We start from the raw sequence: 18685 nt of genomic DNA, 5'->3' as shown, positions 1-18685 counted from the left end.
GTGTGCCAAAACCCAGAGTTCATGAGCTACCTAAAATAAATTACTATTCACATTTGTACATGGCAAATAGAAATCACTGCAATCCCCCCACAATTCAATAGTTTAATATTGACAATAAGAGAATGACAATGATTTAAAGGAAGAAAATATGTGGGAAATAAAAAGGCCACTTGTTTTTGTTTTTCTTGTTTTCTCACTGGACAGCTTTCACAAATTCAACACATAGGCGATAATAAAATAAATCTCTTTGACACTGTATTTCCTTTTAAAACCTGTGCCTTATCTGGGGAATTTTCCTGACACACCAACTAAACTGATGATGGGATGCTGAGCTGGACAAGATGAGAGGACGCTTATATACAATGAGTAGTGTGTATAAACCCTGTGTAAATAGTTACTGTTTTTTTCATCAGAATCTTACTCAGTCATTCATAACACACTAGTGCAAAAAATTGTGCATCAAAAATTCTGCAATAGAACAGCTGACTAGGGAATCTGCAAATGCCCTGGGGGAGATGTGAAGTCCTAAAGGTGTCAGGTCTCAGGAAGGACAAAGGGGAAGCGTTTGTAGGTGTGTGCATCTACCAGAGAGGTGTCCTCTTCAAAAGAGCTTTTTGTTTTGTTTCATTTTGTTTTCAGAATATTCGTATTCAATGGGTTAAAAACAAACAAACATATTGTGGTGCTACCATTTGTCAGTGCACCACAGGGTGTCTCTCCCCACTCCCACCCCACCCCCACCCCACCCCTGACCCTTGCCCAGGAGATTGCATTGAAAGGCATCCCAGCCCCCCCACCAATGGGAAGAAGGGCAGTCTGCAACAGTGGTGGGACACATCCAAAGGTCTCCCCAATCTTCCTGAAGCGTGCGCCTTGGCTTCCAGCAGGTGTAGCAGGTCATTCAAACCCATGATCTGGATGAGGGTCTAGCTGTGATTCGATCCCCAGAAGACTCTGGCACTGGGGGTTGGGGGACACCTGCTATGTGTCCCTGGTAGCAGGGTCAAGGTCACCACAAAGCCGAGAGTGGAGGGGAGAGAGAGCAATGGCACCAGAGGAGTGACTGCTTGTCCGTCAGAGGTATGGCTATGAAAGGTCCCCCCGCCACCCTGAGGGCTATACCACTGTGCACACTGTGTTCAGAGTTGTGTCAAACCGCACAGCCTTTGCTTCTGTGGGTTTTAAGTTTGTGTCATACATGGGGTTTTCAAAGGAAGCTTGTCCATTGCTGTTTTCATGTCCAGCATAGCCATTGTACTGAACTTTTGGTCTTGTCCTAAAAGGGAGAGGGAGAAATTAGAGCCTGGTTTCCAGAGAAGAGGCAGAAGAACCCAGAATGTGTGTATCACATGGTCCCTTGGCAGAATGAAGATTCTACATGCACATGGGCCTAGGGCAGGGCATCTTCTCATAGAGTTTTTGTATCTAATTGGTGGTCGGGGTTTAAACAATTAAAGAGGATATTCAGGAGTCAAAAAAGATGGTCTGACTTCAACAGAAATGCCAGTAAAATGGACAGATCATTGACTCTGGAGCCATATGGAGTTGGGTTTGAACAGCCGTCTGTCACCATGGGTCTTATAGCTTGGTTATGTTGTTAACTATATCCGTAAGGTAAACTTCAAGATATCACCCCTTAAGAGAGCTAAAATTAACATGCAATACAAACAGTAATGGCATAGTACACTGTTACTATAAATATCATTATTAAAGTTTGCAATGGTATTTTTTTCTCCTGTAGTTCATGGAAAAGAATCTATACTCATTATCAAATTATTATTTACATTTCTCCAACATCAACCCAAGACTTGAGAACTACAGAAATTTTTTGTTTTGTTCTTTTAAATATTTATTTATTTTCCTTTTTGTTGCCTTTGTTGTTTTATTGTTGTAGTTATTGTTGTTATTGCTGTCGTTATAGGACCAAGAGAAATCAAGAGAAGAGGGGAAGACAGAGAGGAGGAGAGAAAGATAGACACCTGAAGACCTGCTTCACCGCTTGAATTGACTCCCACCTGGGGTCTCGAACCGAGATCCTAACTCAGGTCCTTGCACTTTGCGCCACGTGTGCTTAACCTGCTACACTACTGCCCAGCTCCCTAAAGGAATTTTTTGATTTAAATCTCCTAGAGCTCTTTAGTCTTACCACCCTTCTCTGTTTGTTTAACTAGAATAAATTATATGAAGAACATAAACGGAAAATTGGTGAATACAGAACTTTAACATAGATTACCATATTAGCAAAGGCGCCACTTGAATCTAAATGTAAAGAAGCTTCTGTTTCAGTGATTTACTTGGAGATTTCGCTAAATGACATGATTTCCACTTAAAAAAGAGGAAAAAGTGTGTGCTTCTTAGAGAATCAGTTACCTGTCATTAAAAAAAATGTAATTTTTCACTGTCCCGACAGGATTAGAGAGGTTTTTGACACTGAACTTGAAAATACCCCACTAGCAAAAGTTAAGGCAAAGATTTCCCCAAGTGTGAAGGAAGCTGAGACTTTCAGAAGCCATCTAATTATTTACTTTCTCTCCCAGGTTAGAAGTGCCAGGACTCATCACTGCCAGGAAAATGGACAGAGGACTGGCCATGGCATCAGAGGGATATAAGTCAGGAACTATTCTAACAAGTCATCAAGAGAGCAGCTGCCCCACTTGTTTGCAAGTATCTACACATAGTTTAAACAACACTGGACAATCACAACAGGGTCAGACAGATGAGGCTGAGATAGTACCTGTGTTTATAGAGGTAAAATGCAAATCCTGACAAAATGAGAGCAAAGAAGGGAACCAGGATGGCTGCTGCCACAGAGCCACTGCTGGTGCCCTGAAAATGATTTGACGAATCTTGATCGGAGCTCAAGGGTTCTGCAAAACACAAGCAATGTCTCAGTGGCCATTACTGCAATCCTGTTCAAATAAAAACATATCACGCATGCGCATGTACTCTATAAGAAGCGAAATGATTGCTAGTTCTGTAAGACACTAGCCAATAATCTCTGACAGCACAAACATTATAGTGTACAAGGATTTAAGCACCCCAGTCCCCATCTGAAGGCGGAAAGTTTCACAGGCAGTGAAGGAATGCTGCAAGTCTCTCTCTCTCTCTCACCCCTTTATCTCTGCCTCTATCTCTATACAAAATAAGTATTTCAAAAAATTATGAAAATAAATTCACTTATTAGAAAATTGACCATCTAAGTATTCTATACATGATTCAAGGTTTGTTGTAAAGTACATTTCCCTGGTGTCACAATCGTCATCATGACAATCTGATTTTAGAATGTTGTTTCTTTCCTAAAAGACTGTTTCCCTAAGCAGTCATTCTTCAATCTGTTCCAGTAAAAGCTCTAGCTCAAGGCAACCAATGATCTACTACTCTCTGTCTCTATAGATTTGCTTGTTCTTGGAATTCCATTATCAATGGAATCCTATAAAGTACTTTCTTTGTGAATGGATTATACCACTTCAAGAAATCTTTCAATAATGTTTCAAGATAATATTTTATTGCATGGGTTTGCCACATTGGTATCCATTCATTAGTTACTGGACATTTTGGTTGCTTCCACATTAAATACTGGAAAGAGGATATTACTATACAGATCCCTGTACACACCATTGTGTGAACAGACGTGTTCCGTTCCATATCTACATAGGAGAGGAATGATTGGATCTTATGCCAACTCTGTGTTTAAGCTCTTAATGAACTATTAGGCTTCAAGTGTGAATGCTTCCCACATAGCTACACTGTATTTACCCTCCCATCAGCAAACTGGCCAGAGTTCTAATTTCCTCACATGTTTTTCAACAGGGATTCAACTGATCTTTTAAACCATGGCCAGTTCAATGGGTAAAAAGTGGTATCTTCTGGTGTGAGTCTTTCCCCTAATAACTAATGAAATATAATATCTTTTTATATGCTTATTGAAGATATCTCTCTCCTCTCTTTCTCTCTCTCCCTCTCTCTCTCTCTCTCTCTCTCTCTATATATATATATATATATATATATATATATATATTCCTCTAGGAAATTTTTACTTAGGTTTTTTTGCTTCTGTGTTTTCCCTGAGAATCTTTCAAAAATATTTGATACAAGTCCCCTTCATATATATGCTATGAATATATTTCCTATTATCTCTTTTGTGTGTCTCTGTGTTAAGGGGCCATTTCATTTTAATGGGAACACAATAAATCATTCCATTTCTTACACATTTTTCTATTACAGTTGCCTTTTAAATGAAGTAGGCTTATATCCACTTAATGCTAATCACTTCTTTTCTCAGTTTATGTACTCACTGAAGACAATTAAGCGTTGCTTTATTTTTATCCATAAAAATGGGTTTTGCCCACAACTGTGAGATGAACAGCTATTATGAAAGCATTACTTAAACATAGACTCTTCTCATTAGTTAAATGGGAGACTTGCCTTTGATTCAAATTGTTTTATGAGGAGAATTGTTTGTCCTGAGAATAAGCTCATCATCACTGGAGAATAAAGATTACTTGCTAAAGCAAGTTGTTATTTCTTTTGATTAAAAAGATAAGGGGCAATGCCAAGAAAATTTGTAGTGATAGTTTGGTGCAGGTTCATTGACTGTGCAAACTTCGCCACGTCCAGAGTATCCTGCACAGCTCACTGGGGTGTCTTTAACAAAATTACTAGAGCATGTGCCCCAGAGAGAAAGGAGGACAAATATCTCCAGGGTTCGGCTTCAAGCAAGAGCAAACATTACCCGTCAATGGTGTTGTGCTGGTGCAGTTGTTTTATATTATTAGCTTAAAATAATATAACCCAATTTAAAATATCATCTCATTCATTGCTGACATTGTAATTTAAAGCTCTCTGATTTAAAAGTACTGAGCTGGGGATGGTGGAATTGGAGGGTTTAATGACTAATTAGTCTTTCTGACTGAATTTGTGTTAAGTAGGATCATATGCAGGTTGGTCTACATATCCTGTGGAATCTTTCAATATCCTGTTACGAGTCTTATGAAGCCAGTTCATAGATGATAGTCATTGCAAAAGAGTCCTGATCCTCTGAAAGGTGCCCTGTTAGCCAAGTCTACCTAGTAATGTTCTTTATTAACATGGTGGTAGTTTCTATATGTAACAAGTAGTTTATGTCACTCAGGAGAGAGCTTTACAAAGTAGCTCCTTGTCTGTGTGAGGGACAGGTTTAGTAGCTTTAACAATTTTTATTATTATCTCTATTAATAATAATACTAGAGACAGTTCAAAATCAAGAGGGGAGGGGGAAAGAGAGAGAGAGAGAGAAAAAGAGACAGAGATATCTGCAGCCCTGGTTTACCATTCTCCAAGCTTTCCCCCTGCAGGTAAGGACTGTGGGCTCGAACCTGGGTCTTTGTGCATAGTAGCATAAGGGACTGGTTTAGTAAGAATATTTTGGTGACGAGCTTTGGTACAGAACACTAGCTTCATCTGTCTTTTAATCTTCATGACAGCCTGAAAATGACTCATATGCAAAGCATTCAGGTGAGAAGTCATCCTAGATCATGTTAATATGTATTTTCCTTCCCAACTACTAAGGTAAACATCAATAAGGAGAGAAAGACACAAAGAAAGACAGGAGGTGTCTGTCTGTAAGTCAGACAATAGTTAACTTACTTATGTCATGGGCATCTTTACATGGCAATTTACAGTACCCATTCCTTTATTGAAATTGTTCTACATTTCATAGAACACATTCCATATAATTATGCATTTAAATCATTCCTTTATGATATGTTAGATATATAAGTTCTTTCTAATTTCAACAGTGTAAAAGAATTTACTGAACACATATGAACTGTCAAAGAACAAAATTCACACTTTCATGCATAAAATTCTGTTGCTCCATCAGACATATTACACACCTATCAATCAGTCCTGCACACTTGCATACTTATTTCTATTATCCATTAAAAAAATCACTGGCAGAGAACCCAGGGGGGGCTGTATTGTTATATGGGAAACTGGGGAATGTTATGCATGTACAAACTATTGTAGTCACTGTTGAATGTAAAACATTAATTCCCCAATAAAGAATTAAAAAATTAAAAATAATTAAAAAAAATCACTGGCATGCTGATAACTGTAAATGGTCTATATTTTTATTCTTTAAAGCTTACTTTTGAAGTTGAATTTTCCATAATAGGTTAAGCATTTCAAGGTTTACATAATTTGCTTCTTAATTAAGTTTCGCCTGTACTTTCTTTTTAAATTTTTTTCTTTTTTTCCCTTCCTTTCTTTCCTCCCTTTTGTTGCCCTTTTTTTTTATTGTTGTAGTTATTGATGTCATCATTATTGGATAGGACAGAGAGAAAAGGAGAGAGGAAGGGAAGACAGAGAGGGGGAGATAAAGACACCTGCAGACCTGCTTCGCTGCCTGTGAAGTGACTCCCCTGCAGGTGGGGAGCCAGGAGCTCGAACCAGGATTCTTCCGCTGGTCCTTGTGCTTTGTGCCATGTGCGCTTAACCCGCTACGCTACCAACCAACTCCCTCACCTTTACTTTTTAAAATATCTCATTGTAGACTAGGATCTGGATTCCATGTCTGGATTATTTATTATAGGTCTCCTGCTTTGTATTGCCTATTTTGCTATATGAAAGAAACTTTTAATTCAATTGTAACATGTTAGATTCTTACATTAACTTTATGCTTCTTTTCCTCTGACTTTCAGTCATTTCTCAGCCTTGCCATTTGAGAGCCAATCTGATATTTGCTTAAGACAACAACACAAATGTAGTTTACCTTGCCTTTCAAGCTTGAATTTTCCAAAGTCTTTTCCATTTATATCACCTTGAAAAGTAAATCCTCCTCTTTCAAGACCTGATGAGACCTGGTGGACATGGAAAGGAAGAAAAAGTACATAAAAAGATCAGTAAATTCTTTTTCAAATATTTAGTTATTTATATTTAATTTTTAGTAGTGATTTAATATTCATTTACAAAATTACAAGAGGAACAGTTCCACACCATTCCCATCACCATTCTCTGTGCCCATTCCTCCACTGAAAACTGCAACAGTTCTCCCAATGCCACAGAAAGGGGTTGACTATTATTTCTGTGAAAAATATATATAACCATTTTTTCTATGGTTCTCCCTTCTTTTCCTTTCCATACATACACTTATTAATGTTTCCAAATGTCCTTATTTTTCCCTCTTCTCTCTGCGGGTCCTGATGGAATTGGAGTTCAGAGCTCTCTGGTCATATTTCCCTAACATTTCTTCCCCTCTGGGAGTATAAACCAGAATTCTTTATGGGTTGCAGAAGGTTGGTGTTCTGGCTTCCAGTAGATTCTCTTACCATAAGTGGTATTCTCATATTTAGATAATACATGCTTAATAAAATGTCTGTATTTGCTTTCAGTGCCACATCTATAATTAAAAACTGGAAGACACCGATGTGAATTATAGATTATAAATTATAGCTTCTCCCTCTTATTTTTATCTTGAAAAAGGTAGTGCATTATTTTATGAGGGCCAACACAAAAACAGGTGCGCACCTCTGTATCATTACAACTGTCGGCAGCTCACTTTCCTTTCTAAATGGGGACACACATCGGGATTCCAGTGTCACCTGCATTTGTACTTGGCCAATCTGTGTCTCATATCAAAGACTAGCTTTCTTTCACTGTGCATTGAGGAACATGAATGTTCAGAAAAGATTTGATAGTTTTTAAAAGCAGATATAACACAGACACTTTCAGACTGATTGTGGGTCCTTGCTGCCCAAACAACATCATGTCAAAATCCTGGCCTGATCCAAACATTGCACAAGGTACTTACATAACCATCCATGCCCCAGTTGTCATTTTCAAACTTGCTCACAAAAATATCCACTGGACCTTTCATCTGAAAAGCTTTCAGAAGTAAATGGGCCTCCTCTTTTTTGTAAACACCTAGGGAAAAATCAGAGATGGTTGTGCTCAGACTGTGTGGATACTTGGAGTTACAAGTGCAGGCATCTATTTGATAGGGAATTTAGTATGGAAATGAGGACATCATAAACAACAGAAATTATTACCTGATTTTTAAATGTCAGACTCAGAACTACTGTTTTCTTATAGTTTTTTTTTCTTATGAAAGTCCTTGTTGGCCTTAAACAAATCTAATCTGCTTCATTAAATTCCACATTTTGTCCCTTAGGAAGAACTATGTATTCAGTTTTAATTATTTTAAAAATTTACCCCTTTCATTCATATATTATAGTGTGACACATATGGGGAATATATTAGCAGCTATAGCTAGTTGTCTGCAGAAAAGAGGCAATAAACAAACAGTAAATAAATAAACTAATAACTAAATTACTAAAGCTAACAAGTAGACAAATAATGACAACTAAATTAGTCAAAGGGCTCATGACTTTGTTAGTTTGTTTGTATGTTTTGTTGTCACTAGGTCTTCACCGGGCTGATAATTTTTATATTTTTCAGAGAGCTAAAGAGAAAAACAGGGAAAGACACCACAGCACCAAAGCCCCAGTATGATGGAGACTGGATTCAAACCTGGGCAGTGTGCATAGCAAATCAAGTTTATTATTCAGGTGAGCTGCTTTTATGGTTCTTAAAATATTATAGTGAATTCAACTATCTTCTTTCAAGATTCAAGGAAATGTTCATAGTTTCATATGTGCCATTCAGTTATTCTCACTGACTCAAATTAGATTTTTACAATAATCAAACATAGCACCTCACTTTAATGTTCCCCTTAAGAGTTGACCCCTGTACCTCCATTGTGCTTCCTGACCAGAATTCACGCCATAATTCTTCATTGAACTCTATGAAATGACTTCTGATCTAAATAATGTGCTGAGTCTTAGACCAGAGACTTGCCCACACTGGTCAGTAGAGATCAATCATTTCAGACCACACTGGGGTAGTGTCTTTCAGGCAGTAAATGCCAAGCTCCATGAAGAAAATATCCTGTGCAGTAAGATTAAGATGAAACCGGTTTGAAATTTTAAAAGTCCCTCCAACAATGGGGGTAATAGCTCAACTGATAGAGTGCCAGACTTGCTTGCCTGAATTTCCTGGTTTGATTTCTGGTGCTGTACCAGAGTGGTGTTCTATTTACTTATTTCTCTTTCTCTACCTCTTTCCCTCCTTCCTCTTCCATCCTAAACCTCTCTCCCTGTCCTACTCTCATTCTTCCTAGTGAGAAAGAACAAATCCTTTTAAGTCTCTTTGTTGGGGCCAGGTGGTGGCACACTTGGTTAAGCACACACATTACAGTGTGCAAGGACCTGAGTTCAAGCCCCTGGTCCCCACCTGCAGGGGGAAAGCTTCATAAGTGGTGAAGCAGGGCTGCTGGTCTCTCTCTCTTTCCCTCTCTCTCTATTTCTGTCTTGTCTCTATCAGATAATACATAAATAAATATTTTAAAAAGTTTCTGCTTATTCTGACACATAACAAATATTGAGCACTAGGTCTAAATCATATAGATATGTTTAAGTTCAAGAAGCCAAGTGTGGACCCCAGAACCTAAATTCATAAATATGCACCTGCAAAAGAACTATGGTACCAATGCTTTAAAATTTAGGGTACATGCATTCTTCCTAGATATTTTCCCATCCAGAAAGCAGGAAAATGGATATGAGGGATGGAGATTACCAGGCCTACTAGACTTTCTAAAGCCAACTATGAGATTATCTAACCATTGTAAGGAGTGGTTGTTGTTTTAGGATAGATTATGTTCAAGACCAGGGCTCTCAAGAATCTCAGTCCTTTAAGAGACTATCTATAGCTATAAGAAGTTAGATGATAGCTCTCAAATGTCATTAGATACCCAGATTCGCTTATGAAGGAGATTCTGTGTCTTACAGTTTAGGAAAGTGGGATCAGGATGCTGCTCTGAGGTTCTGGTTGCTCTAATTCAACATCTGCCTGTCAGTTGGGAAAGGCTGCTAATTTCTCTGAGCCTCTCTCACTTTTCCAGCTGGTAAAAAAATATTTTTAGTGAGAACATATACATCATCAGACTGATGTAAATGAAAACTGTTCCATATGAAAGTACTTAAAACAGTGTCTGGCATGTAAAGCAGAGCTTCTGTTATTCTGTTTGTTTATTAAAAAAACATATGAGACCCATGTGCAAGTTAGAATATCAAAGAGAAGATGTTTACAGACATGCATCTTTGGATATAAATCCTATAGCTTTGACTTAACATGCTATATGCATAACCTTGAGCAAATGAATGTGCCTTTCTGAACCGGTTTTGTGATCTTTACTTGATTTACTCTGCAGTGCCAGGCACTGCCTGCATGCACAATTCCACTGTTCCCAGGCTTTTTTAAAATGTCATATGTATATACATATACATATATATATATATATATATATATATATATATATATATATATATATATATATATATATATTATGAATGTCTTTGCTTTTTCATAAATCTGGGTACATGTTCACTTTCTGTTTCACCTCTATGAAGCAGGAACATGGGACGTGAGAGATGTGGATGATGGAAACAACTATGCTTACCAGGAAGTGCCATTTGTTTGTCTAATGGTTACAGGAAGCAGGTGCTATACATGTGTACACACACACACACACACACACACACACACACACTTGGAGCTTCCCCTGAGGCTGCAGTAATCCTATATAATGTCAGAGTAAAATCTGGGACTCTGCACATGGCAAGACATGTTCTCTACTAGGTAAAGTAACAGTCCATTTTGTGATTTCTTTTTTCTTTCTTTTTTTGGTCAAGTGGGATCTCACATTTGTGTGATTCTACAGCTCTCGAGAACTTTCATTCTGATGAAAGGACAGAGAAAAGAAGAGAAATCCCAGCACTCCTCTGCCATTCACAGAGTTTTCCTTAGTGCTGTTCATGGTGCTCCCATTAGTGCTGTACATGGTGTTCACATATGGTGCTGAGAACTTGAACCCTAGTCTTTATGTATGGCAAACGGTATACTATAGTGCCTCTGTGATCTTCAAAATGAGAGAATCATTCCACAGTTACCGTGAAGTTACACTGAGATGTCACTGATGCAAAGCCAAGGTTATGATAACAAGAACTTCAGGAGTGGAGCTGCTTTCTCTGTGATAGGACAAAAGGCCTGCTCTGTTCACATTATTCAGTCAGAATCTCCCTTCTGACATACCTACCTGTCAATTTCAGCTCTGCATGTGAGGTTTCAATGAAGGTGGCATTCACTTTACTGCTTGTGGCATTAAACCAGTCCACAGTCAGTGTTGCAGGTTGCCTTTTTCCTAAATATTCATAATAACCTTTCCACACCGAATTGATGAAGAACACATCTGAAGGAACTGGGGTGGGAAGGGAGGAAACAGAAGAATATTAAAACTTCTAGAAAAATAAGATTTAGGTATTTTAAACACAGAAGGTCTTAGCTTATCCCAAGTGAGATCACACATGATGACATGAGAAGATAAAGATGAGCTAGCATGGATTCTCCAAGCAGATGTGAGTCATGTCAGATGAAGTAGGAGATGCTGCAAAATGCCCACACACCCACATTACTCTGTTGGGGAAATAGCTGAGCTAACAGAGCTTGCCTGTTTTAACAGACATGCCAAAGACAGAAGTTGGAGTGAATTATAATTGCTTAGATGAGGTGACTTTTGATTGTGTTTAGTTAGTAAGAAGTTAGCTAAACTGACCTGGGGAAGTACCACCACTGATATCTAGTACAGTCTTGAAAAGACTTAAGCTGACATGTGTTTTCTGCCTACAATCCTTGCTTCCAAACAACTTGCATTTTTTTCATCACTGTATCTGTATAAGCCTGACTCACATAGAACTGTGTCCTGCTTTCCTTTTTTTTTTTTATAAGTTAAGGAGACTTATCTCTAATCTGTGCTTCTCTATCATCTTTAATCTCCTTGCAAAAAAAGTAGACTCATATTGGTAAATTAGATGCAGTAAGGTTAGAAAAAGTGGTATGTGTAATTCAGAAATAAAAGGCATAATGTAATTTTAAAACATTAAAATTCTTCATGGGTGGGAATACTTGCAAAGATTATTGATCTACTTTTTTATTTTCACTAGTTATGAGAAAGATTAAAATTATTTTTCATATTTTTGCTAAAATGCATTTTATAAAGTCTTGCTGTTTCTACAACATTGATATAAAAAACAGTACATTGATAGTGATCTACATCAATGATTCAACTAAATTTCTTTTGATTTTTTGCTTCATGATGATGTGCCAAGACTTTAATTAGATAAGATCTACTCTGTGGAGAACTCGTCAAACCATACTAGACAAAGAAGTACATCTTCCCAGATACATTTTCCCAAAAAATTCATTTATAGCAGCAGATGAGTATGGCTTGAAATCTTCATGTTGCGTTTGTGCTCCTCTTGTTCTACTGGCTCTTTTTCAATCTTCCCTGATAGGTTAAATATACAAAATGCATCCTAGTCTGGAAAGAGTGAAGAAAACAGGTCCTAGTGCCTTCTGCAGCTTTGGATGGACCCATCTTCCTGTCAATAATAATGCAAAGGATCAAAGAAGTAGGGGTCTGATAATAGTGCACCCAGTATAGAGTACATGCTACAGTGTGCAAGGACCCAGTTCAAGCCTCCAGTTTCCACCTGCCTGAGGAAAACTTTCTGAGTGGTGGAGTAGTGCTGCAGGTGTCTCTCTTTATCTCCTCATCCTTCCAAATTTCTTTCTGTCTATATACAGTAAATAAATAAACAGGATGAAGGAAGTCAAAAATTTAGTAGTCAAGCAATGACTCATTAACTGGCTTACTAACAACTGACATAAAATCCTCATCAGCAGTTTCACAGAGCCCTGGTGTTCAATGCCTAGTCTGAAATGATCTTCTTTTCCATTTACTGACATTAAAAGAGTCTAAATGACATTAAACTTACTTGTTTCTCTATTTAAAACATGAACTCTGGGCTAAAGCTAATGGTAGATCATTGAGGCATTGTGAGTGATTCTAGTGTTTCAGAGGAAGAGTTGTGTATAGCAGGACAACTACTGTCAGAGAAGTGGCTTGTAGCATGTAAATAGGACCCTCGGTCCCTGTGGGAATGATGTTTCTGTGTGCTGCCCTTTGACTTGTTGCTAGTAATATGCAAAGAACCACATAATTAATTAGCATTTCCCATCACAAAAGTTGAGAAGAACTATATTGATGGAAGTGAAGGCGGCTTCAAGAAAAAGTATGCAGGTATGTCCATCTCTTTAACAAAAAAAGCAAACAAGCCCACAAACACACCACCACAACAGACTTCTTGTTTCAATGAAGAAAATGTTCTCTGGGTAAGAGCATTGATTCCTGTGCTTGATTGATAACTAGGCCAGAAAGATTGTTTCAAAGTAGCTTTTTTTTTTTTTTATATATATATACTTTCTGGTATCCATAGACTTTCATTTTATGTTGGGACATTATGCCTTATCAAAGAATTCAATCTGTAACATAGTACCATTCCTTCATAATAACTTTATAAGTACTCTTTCCATAATGGATTCCAGAATAGAGCTTTTTTGTTGAAGAAATCATTGTCAAAACCTGGTTAAGGAAAACACTAAGTGACTTCATATCTAATTATATCTATATCTGTATCTAGATATCCATATATGTCATAATTTTCTATTTCTATTTTTGTTTGTTTTTGTAGTTTTAGGCCTTTACCACTTGAGAACTACTTTTTCAGATATAAACAGACAGAGACACAGAGGGAAAGACACCACAGAACAAAAGCTTCCCACAGTCCAATGTGTGTGTGGGGGGTGGGGGTTAGGCTCGGCATTTCTGTTTTGACTTTTTAAAACTTATCTAAAATTATAATGTGGTGACACAGTGTATTACTTTAATACTATCTAAATGTATAGCATAGATAAATATACCACCTGATTTGGAATGATGAATCCATTTCTTTTGAGATAAGACTGAGTCTTTCTCATTTGCAGTATCTAGCACTTATCAAGAGAACACATACCATAAAAAACTGGAATCAACATTTTAGGAGGCAGAGTATGTCTGAATTATGATGGTACTTGAAAAAAATGGAGCTCTACATTTTTTAATGCTCAGATTAACAGTTTATGCTATGATAATGCCTCATTTATTTTAGTTTCCTTATTTGGAGGAAAAAATTACAACCCTCTTTATAAGGCTCTCCATTATATCACATTGTATGACCAATGTGTTATGTCCACATCTGCCTACAAAATGCCAAAGTCACCCTGAAAGGAAACAGTGTGTGTTAGCACTAAAGGTTTTCCCTTTTATGTCTTGTTATTCCATTAACAAATTACTGTTAATGAAAGAAATAGAAGTTTGGGTAGGCCTTATGTTTTGAATAATTGAAACATTTGATTAATTTGTTCATGGGCTAGTAGAATCAGAAATGTGCAAGTTAAGAATTGTTTTGCTGTACAGAGTATAGTAGAGACAAATCACTTTATTTGATTTAAATCTATAACTGTTCTGGTATACAAACCTGGAGTTTTAGTAACTGTTTCATTAACTTCTCTCACTCCTTTACCTACAAGTAAAAAGACAAATTATCATTTTCAAAATCATTTATTTTGAATAAGTTTGAAAATATGTCAAATTGAAGCGATTTTTCTTTCTCCAGATTTTCTGAATGTACAGAATATCAGTATCTTATACATGTCCATTTTAAACCCATTTATTCACAGTAAAATTTGCTCTGTTTTTGAATGAAGAGTGAGCTTCATGGTGAGAATCAATGCAGACCTAAATGTGTATTTCCATTTGGTGTGCTACAACAGAGAGCCTTGCAAATGAGGGTGATTTAAGTCTGTTTTATTAATCCTATTTGGAACAGGCCACCCCCAATTTAAAGATAATCCACAAAATATCTAAACTGTCACAGAGTATCCTAATTTTCAATATCTCCACCTAAATCATCATCTTTACAATACTTAACCACCTCAAGTGATTTTCTTGTAGCATTCCTAAATTTGGTCAATTGAATAGGATTTGACTCAAATCTTTGGATGTTAAGAGTTTTGTGTCAAACTACAAATTAGTTTTTAAAGTCTGTATTCTTCTATTTCTGACAGAGAAGGACAAGGAAGTACAAGTTTCTTAAAATTACTAAATGGAAACTAAAATAACCTTATAGATCTTACCACACTCCAGAATTTCTGTTTAGTCTACTCAATATCTCATGGACATAAAATCTATAGTTGATAGAGAACAAAAAGATAAGGTAAGCTACCCTCACTTCTGATCCAGAGCGACTTCTCTCATTTGTAAACACACACATTTTTGAAGAATGAATGCATCTTTTTCATCTTGTAGTTTTAAAATGATAGAAGTAATATGAAGAAAATGAATTTGTATTACGAAATCAAATATTTGTGGTCTTCCATATAACTCAGGGTGGGGCAGGGGAGGTTATACAGTCACCAATATTTGGTGATAAAAATATGTTTTCTGAAATATGTTATATAATATTTTCTTTTAACTCCTAGACATATTTGATTTTCTCTTCAGCTTAATGTATGATCAGTAAATCATAAAATCTGTGTATCTACTTCGCCTGTGCCTCCATCATACCAAATACTTACATGGGTGGGCACACACATACACACACACACACACACACACACATGAGCTCACATGAAGCACGATTAGTTGCATGGTATCACCTCCATGACTCTTTTCCTATAGACCCTAAAGTGGACACTGTCCTGCTGGTGACTGAAACTAGCCTTCAGTCCCTGGGAAGATGTTTCTGGGCTGATCAGTGACTTACTTTTACAGACAGGTGACTTCCCAGTCCACTTCATGTCCGCTTTGCATGTCCGGTGCTCGGAACCACCCGCCAGAAAGAAGCCAGGGTGGCAGGTGTACACGAGCGTGTAACCAAAGGCAGGCAAGTCAATGGCACGCACATCTGCATGGGCAGGTGTTTCGGGTTGCCTGCAGGCATGAGCTACATAGAAAATGGCAGTTAGGAACAGGGTGCTAATTCTTCAGCAGGCTAGCACCCTGTGGGAGTTGTGATGCCAGTTCATAGCTTAGCACTGTGATACAGCAACTTGGAATATCAACAACTGCAGTGGGTCTCTGCAAATTGCAACATAATGAAGGTTGGTACTAACCAGTAGTCTCTCCCACATATATGTATATGTCTATACTGACATCTATATACATATGTATATGTGTGTAAGCATGTAACGAATTTTAGAAAATATATCATACTTGAACAATTTGCTTTCGAGATGAACAATTTGCTTTTGATATATTATTAAACTACATGACATGTTAAATTTCAATAAGGGACCCAAAAATTTAAAATGTCTTGGCTATTATCTGACTAATAAACTTACTTTTCAATCAAATTAATAATTTATCTTGATAAAATATTAATGGGTGTTCAGAAACTTAACTTAACTTACAGCTTCTTTCCTCTAAAATACAATACAGCAAGAAATGAGATCAATTTGAGTTTGGAACTCAAGTAGCTTCTTGTTCTTCATAATGATCACATGCGTGTAGCAACGAAAGGGCTTAAAAGATTAATATAAAAAATCTACACTATTAAAATTGTGAATGCAATTAAGTACTGTGGTATGTTGCACTCCAACACACTTCAACATAATTAACACCTGATTTTTTCAATACACACACACACACACATAAATATTTACCTATCTAAGAATTATACATGTCTAATTTGAATAGAAACTTAGAGCACAGGCTATGGCTTTGAAATAATAAAAGTTGATATTATTAAATACATGAAAATAAGGTCTCAATTGCTATTTAAAATCACTCTTCATCACCTTCTGTTCATAGTCTATGTTTAACAAAATATAATGCTGCAGTTCATTAAAGTGTCTCACTAATCATATCATACAAACAATACACTTTTCTAATTCTCATGACTGACTCAAAAAGTAAAATCTGGTTCTTAAATAAATATTTGAATGACCAGTTCACACAGACATCAACAATAACATTTTAAATATTTATATTTGTACTCTACTCTATCAAGTGATTAACTCATCCTTCTGGAAGAACAGGATGGAAATACAGAAGAATATTAACCTGCTTGTGTAAGTTTCCTCTCCACGAAAGCTCACTGAAATGTCATTCTCACAGCTTTGCTTTAGGGAGCTTCTGGACTCCACAGTATGAGTCAGTGTAATGTGTGGGGGAAAGGCAACAAACCATAGCACCTTCCGTTTTACTCCCTCACACCATCCCCCAACCTTCAGAGTTTTTACTCAGCAAGTCAGGGCAAGAAGTGGATAATTTATTACTGAATTCACACGTGGTTCTCCTATGGACCCGAAATTATGAAAATGCTATCTTGGGGGATTACAAACATCCAGTCAACCAAGCAAAGACACATAAGAACTATTCTCTAGATGGTGGAAAGTGACCTAGGCTGTGGGTGAGTGTGTTCTGCAGATACCTATCATGATGAGATGAGAAATTTCACCCATATGTCAATAACTGTATTGCAAACCACTAACCTCCCAATTAAAAAAAAAAAAGATTTCCCCAAAGGTCAACACTTCCCAGGTGTTGACAATGGATAGGTCCCTGCTCCTTGTGGAGGAAGAAATAATACACTTACGTATGCACTCGGTCTGTATTCCACTCCATGTTAGGTTTGCAAGGCAAGTGCGTGTGGTAGAGCCTTGGATATGGTAACCTTTTCTGCACCTGAAAAACACGGTGCTTCCAACCTACAGAAGAAACACAACACCAGCTTCAACACAAAGTAGAACTATTCAGAGTAAGTTGATCATTTTGAAAAGATTGTTCCAGTGTCGAAGTACTCCTGTGATGCTTCACTTTTATGTTAGGTCACTGTTGGAATCAGCAGACACATTGGAACTAGAACTTTGGTAGGAGGCTGTGAGATAGTTCACCAAGCAGAATGAACACTTTACCGTGAGCCTCCACCACCACAATGAAGCACATATGTGGGGAAGCTTCATGAGTATTGGAGCTGTGCAGCCTGGTCTTTGTTTTTCTCTCCTTCTCTATGTGTTTCTCCTTCTCTTCCCCTCCTCCTCTAATTAAATCCACCAGAAGCTGTGAAAATTTTCAGATACAGAGCACAAGCAATAACTGTGGGAAAAAAAGAACATAACTCTGGTGGTGGGTGCATTGAGGCTTATTATATACAGAAGTAGGAAGTTGTATTTTTAGGTTTCATGAGAAATGGGGGTGTAATGGCTGAATAAAATTATTTTTTAAACCAAAACATGCTCAGCTATGGCTTATAACGGTGGTGGGGATTGAAACTGGGGCCTCTGAGACTAAAGGTGTTAGAGCTTATTGTATAACCAGGCAAAAACTTTGTGAGATAATGCAGTAACTTACTGTGTGGTATCTTCTAATTTTATGTGATTCTGTTAAAACACTAAGAAAAAACAGAAAAAGAAGAAAAAAGAGGCAGGGCAGTGACACACCCAGTGGAGGACACACCTTACCATTGATGAGAACCCAGATTCAAGCTGCAGGTCCCTACCTGCAGGGAGGAAGCTTCATGAGCAGGAGAGTGGTGCCACAATTGTCTCTCTTTCTCCCTCTCTTACACCATCACTATTCCTCTCTGTCTCTATCAGAAAAAGAAAGAAAAAAAAATGGCCCTTGGGAATGGTGGTTTAGCTGTGAAGGCTCAACTGAGTCGCAATAATACCAGTGACAAAAAAAAAGAAAGAAAGAAAAAGAGGAGAAGGG

General features: G+C 37.4%; 1 protein-coding gene across 1 annotated transcript in view; it reads right to left on the bottom strand.

Moving 5' to 3' along the window:
- Nucleotides 1-765: 765 nt before the first annotated feature.
- Nucleotides 766-18685, bottom strand: part of CSMD1 (CUB and Sushi multiple domains 1) — a 1841590-nt gene continuing 1823670 nt past the window's right edge. The window contains exons 63-70 of the mRNA XM_060184943.1: nt 17571-17682; nt 15738-15917; nt 14451-14495; nt 11132-11293; nt 7790-7902; nt 6752-6839; nt 2735-2867; nt 766-1276 (exon numbers count right to left, since the gene is read on the bottom strand). Coding sequence (XP_060040926.1) covers nt 1117-1276; nt 2735-2867; nt 6752-6839; nt 7790-7902; nt 11132-11293; nt 14451-14495; nt 15738-15917; nt 17571-17682 — 993 coding nt within the window. The 3' untranslated portion in view covers nt 766-1116. The remainder of the gene's footprint in view (nt 1277-2734; nt 2868-6751; nt 6840-7789; nt 7903-11131; nt 11294-14450; nt 14496-15737; nt 15918-17570; nt 17683-18685) is intronic.

Source organism: Erinaceus europaeus, chromosome 2 (assembly GCF_950295315.1).
Source record: "Erinaceus europaeus chromosome 2, mEriEur2.1, whole genome shotgun sequence".
NCBI lineage: Eukaryota > Metazoa > Chordata > Mammalia > Eulipotyphla > Erinaceidae > Erinaceus > Erinaceus europaeus.
Note: the sequence above shows the minus strand (reverse complement) of the source record. Positions and strands in the feature narration are given on the sequence as shown.